This window comes from Giraffa tippelskirchi, chromosome 6 (genome assembly GCF_054371585.1).
Source record: "Giraffa tippelskirchi isolate mGirTip1 chromosome 6, T2T-mGirTip1v1.2.pri, whole genome shotgun sequence".
In the NCBI taxonomy this organism is placed as follows: Eukaryota; Metazoa; Chordata; class Mammalia; order Artiodactyla; family Giraffidae; genus Giraffa; species Giraffa tippelskirchi.
In genome coordinates this window covers 120,484,692-120,499,096 of record NC_137280.1, presented here as the reverse complement: position 1 = coordinate 120,499,096, position 14,405 = coordinate 120,484,692, and the positions used below count along the sequence as shown (strand labels likewise).

General features: G+C 46.7%; 1 protein-coding gene across 3 annotated transcripts in view; it reads right to left on the bottom strand.

Moving 5' to 3' along the window:
- Positions 1-14,405, bottom strand: part of SLC25A48 (solute carrier family 25 member 48) — a 170,537-nt gene that overhangs the window by 9,922 nt on the left and 146,210 nt on the right. For all 3 annotated transcript variants that reach the window (XR_014055587.1, XM_081496030.1, XM_081496029.1), the window contains 2 exons: positions 7,390-7,647; positions 4,576-4,709 (listed from right to left, as the gene is read on the bottom strand). Coding sequence is in view for 2 of the 3 variants with exons in the window: in XM_081496030.1 (XP_081352156.1) it covers positions 4,576-4,709; positions 7,390-7,647 (392 nt within the window). In the remaining variant the exon portion in view is untranslated. The remainder of the gene's footprint in view (positions 1-4,575; positions 4,710-7,389; positions 7,648-14,405) is intronic.

The window sequence follows — 14,405 nt, the reverse complement described above, 5'->3', positions numbered from 1 at the left end:
TAGTATACAATAAGACAAATATAATTAACACTGCTATACATCATATATGAAAGTGATTGAGAGGAAACCCTGAGTTATCATTATAAGGAAAAAAAATGTTTTTCTATTTTTTAGTTTTATATCTGTATGAGATGATGGGGAGAAGGCAATGGCAATCCACTCCAGTACTCTTGCCTGGAAAATCCCATGGACGAAGGGGCCTGGTGGGCTGCAGTCCAGGGGGTCATGAAGAGTCTGACACGACTGAGCGACTTCACTTTCACTTTTCTCTTTCATGCATTGGAGAAGGAAATGGCAACCCACTCCAGTGTTCTTGCTTGGAGAATCCCAGGGACGGAGAAGCCTGGTGGGCTGCCGTCTATGGGGTCGCACAGAGTCGGACATGACTGAAGCAACTTAGCAGCAGCAGCAGCAGCATGAGATGATGGATGTTCACTAAACTTATTGTGTTAATCATTTCATGATATATGTAAATCAGATCATTATGTTGTATATCTTAAACATCCACAATGCTGTACATCAATTATATCTCAATAAAACTGGAGGGGAAAAAACTGAAGTGAGAATTCTAAGATGTCAGAGTAGAAAATGTCAGGATTCTGTCTCCTCACTGAGACAACTATTACACTGACAGGATTTGTCTGATGTGACTACTTTAGAACTCTGGAGTTTACTGAAGGCTTCCAACTTCCAGGGGAGCATTTGGGCAGTGGTTAATTTTGGTCAGTGTTAGCTTTTAGCACAGTAGCATCTACCTATCCCCCACTCCAAGCCCTTGGACAGGCATCTGTGCACATGTTCCTGGAGCAACCTGCACACAGCTTGCAGGAACCACGGTGGGCAATGAAGACCTTGTCCTCTGAATATACTGGACATCTGTGTCTGGCCACTGATTGCTGTTTCTGATCACGAGGTGCAAAGAGGAACAGTTATCCTCCATTTTGCAAGCCCCTCCTCCTCTGGCTGAAGTGGTTTCCGGGGAATTTAAAGGAATGGTGACCTCTTTCCCTTCATTTTTCTCTTTTTCCTCTTTTGAGAGCCAGACATTAAAGGCTAGGAAATTCAAAAGCAACTGCATGTATGGGGAAAATTAAAAGTGACCATGCATGCCCAGGGAAAGGCACAGGCTCAGAAAAAACCTGAGAAAACCTTAAGTTTACACCTCAGGTTGATCTTTGGCACAGAGATGGCCTACAACAATCAAAAACGAAACCTACCACACCCTGGGGAAGAGACAGATCTGATTTCTAGAGTTACTACTTTATTAGACTCAAATGTCTAGTTTTCAGTTTAAAAAATTACAAGGCATATAAGAAATAGGAAAGTGTGGTCCACTCAAAGAAAAAAAAATCAACAGAAAATGTCCTCCAAAGAGACCTAATAGCATATCTGCTTGACAAGGACTTTAAAACATCCCTCTTAAAGATGCTTGAAGAACTAAAGATGTGGAGAGCGTCAAGAAAATGATATGTGAACAAAACAGAAATATCAATTAAAAAAAACAGAAAACCCAGAAAGAAACCAGAGAAATTCTGGAGCTGAAATGTACTGAATGAATAACTGAAATGAAAAAAATTTACCAGAAGGATTCAAAGGTTTATTTGAGCAGATAGAGGAAAGAATGAGCAAACTTAAAGACAGGGCAAGAGAAATCATTGCGTCTTAGATGCAGAAAGAAAAAACATTGAAGAAAAGTGAACAGCGCCTAAGGGACTTGTGGGAAACTCTCAAGCAGAGCAGTATATTGTGGGAGTCCAAGAAGAAGGGGGGCAGGCAGAGAGTATTTGAAGCAATATGGCCAAAAACTTCCCAAACTTGATGAAAAACATGAATTTCAATATCAAGGAAGCTCAATGAACTTCAAGTAATATGGACTCCAAGAGGTCTACACCAAGACCCATTATAATAAATTTTTGAAAGACAAAGAGAGAATCTTGAAAGCAGCAAGAGAGAAGTGACTCATTATATACAAAGGATCCTCTATAAGACTTTCAGCAGATTACTCATCAGAGACTTCGATAATCAGAAAGCAATGGGCCAATATACCCCAAGATCTAAAAGAAAATAAAAACTGTTGAAAAAGGATTCTATATCCAGAAAAACTATCCTTCAAGAGTGAGAGATAAATAAAAGCTGAAGGAGTACGTTACCACCAGACCTACCCTGTAAGAGCTTTCCTGTGGCTCATACGGTAAAGAATCTGCCTGCAATGCGAGAGACCTGGGTTCAATCCCTGGGTCGGGAAGATCCCCTGGAGAAGGGAATGGCAACCCACTCCAGTGTTCTTGCCTGGAGAATCCCATGGATGGAGGAGTCTGGCAGGCTACAGTCCATGGGATCACAAAGAGTCAGACACGACTGAGTGACTAACACTACCCTGTAAGTAAAGCTCAAGATAGTCCTGCAGGCTGAAATAAAATATCACTAGACAGTGATTTGAAGGTGTATGAAGAAATAAAAATCTCACAATAGGGAGACACACAGGGAGAGTAACACCAGCATCGTGGCAGCACAAGACATCCTTCCTTTTGCCCTTACTTCAACAACAAAAATTAAACAACCATCCATGAACAAAGGTGCCTCTGTGGGAGTTGGGGGATCCAGCACCTTACACCAAGGGACCCAGCAGGAGTCCTGCCCACCTGTGCATCAGCTAATAGGCAGACAGACCTCAGTCCTGGCAGTGAAATCTGCAGTGGCCTGTGAAAAGGTTCCAGCCACTCTTGGCTATAGGACCTGGAGAACACTGACTTGGGCAGTCTCACACAGAGCCTTTGTGGAAGTCCAGGTTTCTGGAGGAGAAGTTCTGGCCCTCCACTAGAGCAAAAAAAATAAAAGTTTGAACACACTTGGATGGCAGTTAGTAAAAAATGGAGGGTTTGGGATGAGGCAGCCATATGAGATAAGGCCTAGAGGTCAGTAGTAAATTAGTACTAATAAATACAAACACCAATGCTAATACTAAAGAGTTAACTCTTTCTAAATGTTCTTTATGTATTATGCATTAAACTGAGAACTTTTTATATGCCTCATTTAATGTAACCTTCAAATGTCTCTTCTGTTTATGGTAGGGATGGTTATCATAGGAGAAACTGAGGACTAGAGAGATAAAGCTTGCCTGGATTCCCCTAGCTTACAAGTAGCCAGACCTGGTTTGGAACTCAAGTCAGCTGACTCGAGTTGTGCTATTTAGTCAAGTTGTTGTTTAGTCACTAAGTCATGTCTAACTCTTCGCAACTCCATGGACTGTAGCCTGCCAGGCTTCTCCGTCCGTGGGATTTCCCAGGCAAGAAAACTGGAGTGGGTTGCCATTTCCTCCTCCAGGGGATCTTTCTGACCCAAGGATCGAATCCATGTCTCCTGCATTGGCAGGCAGATTTTTTTTTTTTTTTTTTTTTTTTTTTTACCACCGAGCCACCAGGGAAGCCTCTAAGAAGCGTTACAAGAAAGCCAGGGGCCCATTCGAGGAAGAACAAGTATGAGGGGGCTAGGAGGTATCACGGGAGGCAAGATAGATCGGGATGAATTAGTTTATAACCTTAGACACTAGATGTGGAAACTTGATCTTCATTCTGAGACAGTTTAGAGGCAAGAAGAGGCTAGGGTTTAGGATAAGCCCTTTGGGTTCAGGAGAAGGGAGACAAGGCCAGGCTGGAGGCTACTTCAATAGCCGAGACCAGAGGTGATGGAGTCTGGCTGGTGTTGGGTGGAAAGCAGCAGACAGATCGGGGAACTGGAACTTGTGAGATGTGATGACTGCGGTGGGTCTGGGAGTCCTCACTTGGCGAAGGGGTGAGGGTGAGGTGCTGAGCAGGGAGTGAGGATGGAGTTCCCAGCCTATGTGGCTGAGGAGGCAGGGAACTGGCTCAAGTTGGTGGAGTAGAAGGATGTGTGCTTATCTTCTCCTGTGAGAACACCAAAATCGCAGCTAGTTGTTGAACAACTATCAACAGGAGGACTCTGGAACCCACCAAAAAAGATACCCCACATCTAAGGACAAAGGAGAAGCCGCAACCAGACAGCAGGAGGGGTGCAATCACAATAAAACCAAATCCTATACCCACTGGGTGGGTGACCCACAAACCGGAGAACAATAATACCAAAGATTTTCTCCCACTGTTGTGAAGGCTCTAGGCCCCCCATCAGGCTTCCCAGCCTGGGGATCTGGCAAAAGAACTGGGAGTCCCCAGGGAATCTGACTTTGAAGGCCAGTGGAATTTGCCTATAGAACTTCCACAGGACTCGATAAGGAGGCAAGCTTGGCGACTTGGAGGTGGGCCCAGGCCCCGGCTCTATCACGTGTCAGCTGTGTGACCTCAGGTTGGTTACCAGTCCTCTCTGACCCTCTCAGCCCAGTACTTTCTGAGCACGCACAGGGGAGGGAGTCCGGGGTGAGGCCATCGCTGAAGGCTGGCAGCTCCCCAGAGGCAGTGCTCATAGGGCTGGATAAACGGTAACCGCCAGCATCTTGGTTTCTCTATTAAAGTCTGACATACCCGCATTTGTCTCACCCTGCCCTCTGGGGAGTGACAATGACCCCAGAAGTCACTGACATGAGACTGCTGCAGGGCTTACTTTAAGACCTTCTTTCTGATAACTCTGGGAGATACAGTCCAGGACACCTCTGTATTTGTTTACATAAACCCCGTCAGCTTGCAGTCGGCTCTTCACGACGTCCATAGGGGTTGCTGTTCCCCAAGAAATTGCTCCTGTAAAGAGAGAGACAAATAGCTATGAGGGGCTAGCTGGTCAGGGTCTGGAGGGGCCCTGGCTCCCTGTAGATTTCTGGAAAGAGCTCAGGGTCAGGACCTAGGAAAGGGGTCCCTGATCCTCCCTCATTACATGCTGTGGGACTCTGCATAAATTTTCCGCCTCCTCTAGGACTTGGGTTTGTCTTTTGTAAAAGGTGCCAGCAGCACCTCTCTTTGTAGGATTGCTGTGAGGACAAATGAACTGACGCATATGAAGCATTTAGCACAGAGCCAAGTGCGTAGCTAGTGCTTCGTAAGCAGCAGCCTGTATTGACAGCTTTTATTGGAGGAAAAGGCCCAGTACTTTCCGAGCATGCACAGGGGAGGGAGTTCAGGGTGAGGCCTGAGGCTGAAGGCTGGTAGCTCCCCAGATGCACAATTTATTCTGAACACAGAGACACTAAACAAACACTTGCAGATAGGCTGCTGGCCAGCTGAGGGATTGTAGAGAAGAGGGGAGGGGCAGCTCTTTAAAGAGCTCTTATCTTTTGCAGTGATGTGGAATAGAAAAAGCCTTGGGACCATGTGCCACTGAGTCTTCTTCATTGGATAAAGCTCAGGTGTCCTGGTTTGAGCACTTTTGTGACTTTAAAGGACTCCAAGAAAACAACACCAGGTTATTGTGTAAACACAAAAATTGGCACATTCTTTGATGGGGATACAAAAACAAACTGATGCCAAAGTCCAAGGCAGCTGGTTTGCAAGGTTTTGTAACTGATGCCCAGCAGCTCCCAAATGAGGCCTTAGCCTGTCCCCAGCCCCCTGCCCATCCTGGCCTCCTAGCCTTGGTCCTCTGGGAACCCTCTGGGCGTCTCCTGTCTCCTGCCAGGATAAATAGAGCCGCTTTCCCTGGAGTCAGTCTAGGTGCTGCCCTGGCATACCCCCCTGTTCTCAGCCCATGGGCTTGGGTATTACAAAAACAGGTTTGCCTGCCAGGTCACATGCATCTGTTCTCACCAGAAATGAGAGTAGCAGGGGCCTGTCTGTCCTCTCAGCCAACAGGTACTTACTGAGCACTTACTGGGAGTGGCACAGGCCAGGCCTCAGACATGCAGGGGGATGGGGAACACTGGGGTCTGGTGGCTAAGACGTGGGCTCTGTTACGTGTGTCCTGTTTCAAGCACAGCTGGTTAAGATGAGGAGGAGAAAGAATGACAATTTTCTTTTTTTTTAATATTTATTTGGCTGCACTGGGTCTTAGTTGCAGCACACGGAATCTTTAGTTGCAGCATCTGGTTCCCTGACCAGGGATTGAACCCTGGGTCCCCTGTACCGGGAGTTCAGAGTCTTAGCCACTGGACCACCAGGGAGGTCACGACAATTTTCTTCTCTCCAGTGGATCTTTCCTGTCAGCATCAAACATACCAGGCTATCAGCCTTCTTAAAAAGTAATCCTCTCTTGACTTCCAACCCCGTCTCTGACTAGCTGTGTTTCTCTCTTCCCCAATACAGCACAGTCAAATCCCTCAGATGTGTTGTGCGTACTTGGGTCCTCCAATTTCTTTCATCCCATTCTCTCTTGATCCCACTTCAATAAGGTTCTCACACCCTTCTCTTCATCCAAATCTTGTCAAAGTCACTGGTGACCTATGCTAAATCCAAGCCTGGGAATAGCAAGTGCAAAGACTGTGGCGGGGAGGGAGCCAGGCATGGTCAAGTTGCAGGAAATGGACAAGTGTGGCTGACACTGAGCCAAGTAAGGGGACGTGAGCAGAAAAGGAGTGCAGAAGGGTAACAAGCAGATTGCTGATGGCCTTGAAACCACTGCAAGGTCACTGACTTCTAGCTGAAGTGACATGGGGATGCAGTGTGGGTTCTGAGGGAGGTTAAGTAACCGGTCCATGGTCACAAAGTGACTAAGTGTGGATTCGAACTTGGCTCTTTCTGACGGCAGTGTCCCTGCTATTCTGTCTGCATTAGCCTTGTGACTTTGGGATGGTCACTCTGAACCTGAGTTTTCTCATATGAAAAATGGGGAGAGTGATTCCTACTTTCTGGGGAGAATGAAATCCTCACGTTAGAAAGACTTGCAGGGTGCCAATATTTTAAAAAGGTGGACCATAACAGATTTTCTTTTCAAAGCTCAGCGGTACCTGACACAGAGTGAGTGCTCAAAATATACCTTCCAACTGAAACCAGAAAGAGCCCGAATAGGGACTCAGAGAGAAGGTGCGGGGAGAAAGAGGGAGGCCATTCCCCATTCCTAGCCCTTCCTCCACCTGTCTAGGTCTGACCGTGTGCATATGCATGTGTGTGTGTGTGTCTGTATGTGTGTGTGGGTGTGCATGCATGTGTGTGCTAAGCAGCTGTGGTCATGTCCGACTCTTTGCAACCCCATGACTGTAGCCTGCCAGGCTCCTCTGTCCATGGGGATTCTCCAGGCAAGAATATTGGAGTGGGTTGCCATGCCCTGCTCCAAGGGGATCTTCCCAACTCAGGGATTGAACCCAAGTCCTCTGCATCTCCTACACTGCAGGTGGATTCTTTACTGTTGAGTTACCAAGGAAGCCCCAGGTCTGACCACAGCAGGTACTCAACAAAGAACTGTTGGAAGAGTGGCTGGATGAACCCTGCCCTTGCCCCACTGTCCCGCTGCGGTGGTCAGCACAGGGTCAGGGATCAACCATGCTGCCCTTACCCGCCATTCCACCCGCCAGCCACACAGCACAGGGGCTGGGGCCTGCGTAGGCCTCAGGCGTGATCCAGTCACTCAGGAACACGTAGGGGATGAAGTAGAGGCAGTAGCCTGGGACGTCCCTCAGCAGCATGGCGCTGGCTCCCCGGTACAGCCCCGCCAGGCCTTCCGTCCGTACGATGGTTGCAAAGCAGTGCACAGGCCCCTGGTAGGCTGGCTGTTTCCCAAGAGCTGCCACTCTGGGCTTCAAACCGAGGCTGGCTGCAAAGACAGGGCAAAAAGGTGGCAAGTGGCCCAAGGCAGGAGACTGGCCATTCTCTGACACAGAGGCAGCCCGGCCCAGCCCATTGAGAGTTCCCACTCACATCACCAATTGATTTTTACCAAACCTTCTGACTGTCTTGGCAGCTCAAATGGGGATTCTGAAGTCCCAGTCCCCTGCCAGCATGTGCAGCCAGATTGGAAGCAGTCCCACCAGGTGATAAAACACCTGTTGCCTTAGAATGCCCGAGGGTTCTCCGTCAACCATCACTATGACATTCTGAGCAGATGTGAATGCACGATGTCTCAGAACAAATATGCTGAGCCAGACCAAGCTCTATCTTGAAGCAGAGGCTGGAAAATCCAACACACTGTGTGGGAATGTGTGTGTGTGTGTCTACTTGTGCATAGCATGCTAAAAATCATATGAGATTTAAAACTAAACTGTCCCAGCTCCAAATCCTGGCCCTGCTTACCAACTTTCTGACCTTGGTAGGCACCTTTTAAGTCTTTGTTTCTTTACCTTTGAAAAGAGGACAAGCCCATACTGAAAATTGCTAAGACAGTAGATCTTAAACATTCTCACCACATACCCACACAAAATGCTAACTATGTGAGGTGGTGGATGTGCAAACTGACCTTATCTTGATATCATTTCACTATACATATGTGCACCAAATCATCACACTGTGAACCCTAAACTTATACAAGGCTATATGTCAACCATATCTCAATAAATTTGGGTAATTGTATTTTTTTAAATAAAAATGAGAATAGGCTGTTGTGAGTATAAACAAGGTAATACCTATAAAGAGCTCAGCATGGTGCTAGGAACATTGTAGGGGTGCAGTGGTCTCACCAGAGTATTACTGAGACCAGATGATGGGCTGGAAGGCTGGACATGGTCTCACTGACTCACTCCAACCCTGGCTAGGCAGTGCCCTGAAACAACTGTCGGGCAGAACTGTGCCATTGGCCCCTCAGAGTCCAGGGCACAGAGTGCTGTCTCCTTCTCTGACCCCTGGGGTCTCTGCTGGCAGATCATTGGTCTTGGTCTGGTTGTTATGTCAGTAGCGTCTTCTCAGGATGTATGTAGACAGCAAGTAGTGACTCTAATCCTTCCACCTGGCTCCTTCCATCTCCCTGTCTGAGGCTCATCTACTCTGCTACAGACCCTCTGGCATAGCTTTGACTCATGGCCAGAGAGACCTCCCAGTTCCAGTGCAGATAAAGCAGATCATATTCTCAACTTTCCCTTCTTGGAGAACTAAGGTGACATGACCAGGACAGAAACAGAATGAAGCTTGCTTCTGACCACATGCCCGTTTTGTCACCTGGGTTCAATTCTCTGGAAGCACCAGCTCATTTGGGTTTTATAGCATGCTGGCTCACTCCATTACTCTTGCCCAGAAAATCACATGGACGGAGGAGCCTGGTGGGCTGCAGTCCATGGGGTCGCTAAGGGTCAGACACAACTGAACAACTTCACTTTCACTTCTCACTTTCATGCATTGGAGAAGGAAATGGCAACCCACTCCAGTGTTCTTGCCTGGAGAATCCCAGGGATGGGGGAGCCTGGTGGGCTGCCGTCTATGGGGTCGCACAGAGTCGGACACGACTGAAGCAACTTAGCAGCAGCAGCAGCAGCATGCTGGCTAAGAGACAGAGTACTTTCGTTACACAGGTGAACTTCCAAGCCCCCTAAATAACCCTATCTTTATCAGATGAAGGTCAGGAAAGAATACTCAACTTCATGATGCCACAGTCCAAACGGGAGATTTAGGAGTTAAGTACAACTTGTCCTTTTCACCCATCCTGGATGTAGACAAGGTCAAGGGGGAGGTTTCTATTTGCCTGGAAAGTTTGCTTTAACAAACTAGTCCTGTATTTTCTTTCCATATTGGGGGAAGAGAGGGGTAATGGCCATGTGTGTTGGGCCAACTGCAGGAGGCCGAGTCCCATTCTCTTTTACAAATGGATCTTGCGGGGAGTGAGCAGGTGTGGTAGTCATGTTTAGGGGCACAGGGCGCTCTGAGTTCAGGGCAAGGTCAGACACTGCAGTCTTTAAGAGCCCTCTGAGAGATCACTGAATACTCCTTTCTCTCCCAAAGCCACTAGGATACCATCAGGGTCATCCTGGGAAAATTTGGCATTAAACCAAATAGATACAATTGTCCCGACATAAAAACTTTGCCTGGGCCGTGCTCACATGGAAGTACCAGCGATTTGTCCCAAGAGTCAAAGTTTTCATGAATCAACTATAAGTATGACGTAGACTTCAAAAGTTACTTATTGAAGGAGAGCTCCTGTTAACATTCTGCTTGTTTGGAGGTATAGATGTTGGAAAAAAAAAACAAAATGAAACACCTGTCCAACCTCCACTGGCTTTGTCAACAAAAAACCTGCCCTTTTTTCCTTTTCTTTTCAGGATAAGCAATAAGGAAATTCTCTCATATTCTCCTAGGTTAAAACATAAGCAATCTAGCTTTAATTGCTTGAAAATGATCCATTTACAACTATTAGATCAATATAATTATAATGCTGGCCTGGAACACTGACACGAGTCTGAGCTCGTTGTCATGGCCTTCTGGACACAAGGTGATACTGTGAAGCCCTCAGCACTCCTTGCAGCTCATCCCTGACATTAGTAAATAGTTTTTTTATTTGGAAATAACTTCAAATTTGCAAAGAAAAAGTACAAAAAAAAAAGAGAAAATTTTACACAGAACACGTTTACCCCCGCACCTATTTTTAACATTTTACCTTATTTCTTTTATGGTTTGTGTGCCCTCTCCTTCCCTCCCTGCCCATATCCCTCCTCCACTTCTCACTCAAACATGTGTCTGCAATTAAACTGAACAGATGCCTTTGTCCCAATTCCTAAACTTTGCCTGGTTCAGCTCCAGGTGACCTGGAGTCAAGGTTTTCATCAATCAGTTGTAGGTACGATGTGACTTTCAGGATTTACTGATAGAACGAGAGAGTCTGATAAAACAGGAAAAACATTTGGCCAAACTGAGAGCCAACCTTGTCATCAAGACCCAACCCAGCACCAAATCTGTACTTTCATTCTTTTTCTCCCAAAATAAGGAAATTCTTTGGCCCATACATACAATATATAATTTTATTCTCTGAGCCATTTCAGGGTGAGTTACATACAAAATAGCCCTTTACCCTTAAATACTTCAGTCTGTGTTTCCTAAGAGTCAGGATGCCACCCTACACGCTGTGGGAAAGGAGCCAGTTCATAAGCCACACAGACAATCCTTGTATCTCGTGTACTGCCTGTGCTCACACTCTCGGTGATCTCACGTCGACCTTTAGAGTGCTTCTCCCCACCCCCATGACAAAATCCAGTCCATCAGGTATTATATTTCATTGTCATGTCTCTGTAGCTTCCTTTCATCTGGAGCGTTTCCACAGCCTTGCTTTGTTATTTTTTTTTTATGATGACAATGACATTTTTTAAGAGTACACCACCCCCCTTCTTGTTAACAGAACGTTCCTTATCTGAGGTCTGTCTGATGTGTCATTGTTATTATATTGAGATGATGCATCCTTGGCTGGACTTCTCCCCCATTCTCCAGTCTCACCTCTTTTCCCATGAAGACCAATCAACCTCAAGATCCCCTTGTCTTCTCTGGCCTCCTCTACTTGTTTTCATTAGTTTGTTTTTTTCAACTGAGGTGTAATTTACATCCCATAAAAGGTGTAGCTTGTAAGCGCACAGTTGGTGAGTTTTGACCATGACATGCACCAGATACCATATCCTACTGAGAAAATGATGTCTTACGCTTGAAATAAGCCATTTTGGTCACTCAGGCAGAGCAAAAGTCTGAAGCCTACCTAGCTTCTCCTGCTTTTCAAGGTAAAATGAGTCTGTGATGTCAATGACGTGTCACCCAATGAAAAGCAAATCTCTTTCGGGTGACAGTTGTTACGGGCCCACCTACTTTAGTGGTAGTGGTATGGACAATTCATACAGGACCACGAGGCAGAAGACAGCAGGCATTCCGATAAGTTGCTCAAACCACAAGATGCTCTGTGGCTCAGCTGAGGAAGGTGCTGCCAGGGAGACTTGGCAGCCAGACTTGGAAAAGCGCTGGATCGGAGCCTCTGGTAACTCTAACTCTGGACCAATTTTAGTTTGTGTAAAACAAATTTTGGTGACCCTTAAAAACTGACTTGGGAGGTTGCTGGCAAGTAGCTCTTAGAAATATGCACAACCGATATACGTGAATTTGTATGTCTTTGTGCAAGGAACCCAAGAAAGGAGATGGGTATTCTGCTCACACTGAACCTCCCCTCAGCCTATTGTTCAGGAACCTCCAGGGCTTGGGCTTGGGGGTGTACACTACCTGTGAAGAGATTCACATTAGGTATATTTCCTTCTAGGGTGGAATGTATTTAGTTTCCCTCATGAGAACTTTATGTCCAGAAGTAAGGATAAGACGATGAATCAAATTTTGATTATTTCTTATCCTGAATGCTTTGCTATTTGCTTTGCTATTAAGGGCATTTTTTACTGTCCTCTCTAAACTAAGAGCCTTTTACTATAATAGGTACAGTAACACACAAGATGTCTGTGGTTTTCTTTGTTTTCCTAAATTCATTTAGAATTAACTCAAGCTCGCAAGACAGGCAGGATGTTCACAGTTAGTAATATCAGCCCCCACTCTGCTCCTCACCCTCACCTAAGAGCACAGGAAGCCTCCACAGTTCTAAAAAGACCCCTCCTCCGGGATTCCCTGTGTTGTTGGCCCAGTCCCCTCCTCGCTCCTTGGACCACACGCTGTGGCCATCTGGCCCCACTGCTCAGCAGCATCATCTGGCACCTGGCTTGCTGGCTCCTGCCTGGGCCAGGAGGCCCCTCTGATGGCAGGTGCCTCTTCAGAGAGCTCTGCAGGGGATGGGGGCGTCCAGGTTTAGCCAGTCCTCACAGGTACCCATATAGTCACTCCTTGGGGGATCCTCCTACCTCAGAGAGGCTGCACTGGCCCAGACACAGGCTGACGTCCCTGTAGATCTGCCTCTGGCGCCCCTCTTCTGAGAACCCAGGGACCTGCTGCAGCATCCCATGGTACCCTTCCCAGACACAAACACAAACATGTTTTAACTCTTTCCTTCCTCAGGCAACGCTGTTCAGTATCTTCAGTTGGGTCATGGCCTTGGAGACAGGAAAGTCAGGTGAAGCACAGTGACTAGTCACGAATTCACTTGAAGTAAGGAAAGGCCAGGCCTCGGGGACACAAAGGACTGAACACTCCCTGGAAGGGAGAGCACCACCAGACCTCCTCTGTTTGTCGGTGGGGGTTGGAGGTGGACACAATATCGTTTCTTAACACGTCACTTTCTCCAGAAAATCCTTAGCAAGTCAGCCACCCACAGATGAGGCCCTGCTGGTCCCCAGTCAGTCAACAGTGTGCAGGCTCACCAAGTGTTCTGTGCCCAAATACCCCTGGGCCAACAGGCTCTCAAGTGCAAGGGGGAGCACGGGGTTAGTTCAAGGGACCCACCAATCCACAAGCCTTGAAGACTGATAGAATTCCTCAAATATCTCATATACATGTCTGATCATTTTTCTCATATGTGTAGGTGCTATCATGGAAACTCAATAAAAATTACTTAAATACACTGATAATCCACAGTAGTTTCTTATCATATGTGTTTTCTTAATCATGGACACAAAGTAAAGCCACTGTTCTATGGGTTGGACTCCATTTCGTATAATTTTAAAATATACTCAGGGACTTTAGATATACTCATAGGGACTTTCCTGGTGGTCCAGAGGTTAAGAATCCACCCTACAGGACTCAGTTCGATCCCTGGTCGGGAAACTAAGATACAACATGCCTACGGGCAGCTAAGCCTGAGTTCCGCAACTAACGAGCCAGAGGGCTGACACTCAGATCCAACATGGCCAAATAAAATAAATCATTTTTTTTTAAAAGGTACTCATAGGAAAAACCAAGACCCCTAGTCCTTGCCAAGGCTGTACCCCTGTCATGGTCTGTTTTGGTTGCTTCTGGTTTTGGAGCACGTGGTTTTCCCCTAACTGGCTCAGTGAGTTTTCTGGTAGTAGGAACCACACACTGTGATGTGTCCCAGGCCCTGTGACCCTGTGCCTGACACTGTGGGCTTTATGTGCCTCAACACCCATTCAGAGAACACCTGAGCATCTGATTGGCAGCTCTAGCAGCGGGGCCTCCCAAAGCCTCACCTCCTATGTTGGGCCTTCCTCCAAGCCCAGCCCTGTCTGGTCCTTGTGCCAGAGACCAAAAGACACTTCCAAATCATGGTATAAGTTTCCACACTGGTCTAAGATCCAGTACTGTGGATGGACATCCTGCAACAGACAGGCTGGGTATAACTTCTGTGGGGTTCACCTCCCCAGGATATTACCAATGGGAAGCTCTGGCCTGGTTCCTGTTTGTGGAGGATATGGCAGTTTTCTCGAGATCTAAAGAGTCCATGATAGGCAGATGGTTTAGTAGAAAGAGTTCTGTGTTAGGAGTAGCTGGGGTTTGCTCTGCTGCTCAGTTGCTATTTTCTGTACAACCTGGTACAAAGGACTCCACCACACTGGGCTTCAGTCTCCTCACCATATACAAAAGGGGAAGAATAAGAGGCCTCTCCGTATCCTCATTGGGCTTTTGTGAAAATTAACTGAGAATGCACTTTGGCAAGTGCAGTTTACCAAAATGTGTGCTGTACAAGTGTATTTTACTTGAGGCAAATAGTCATCATTCCTGTCTTTA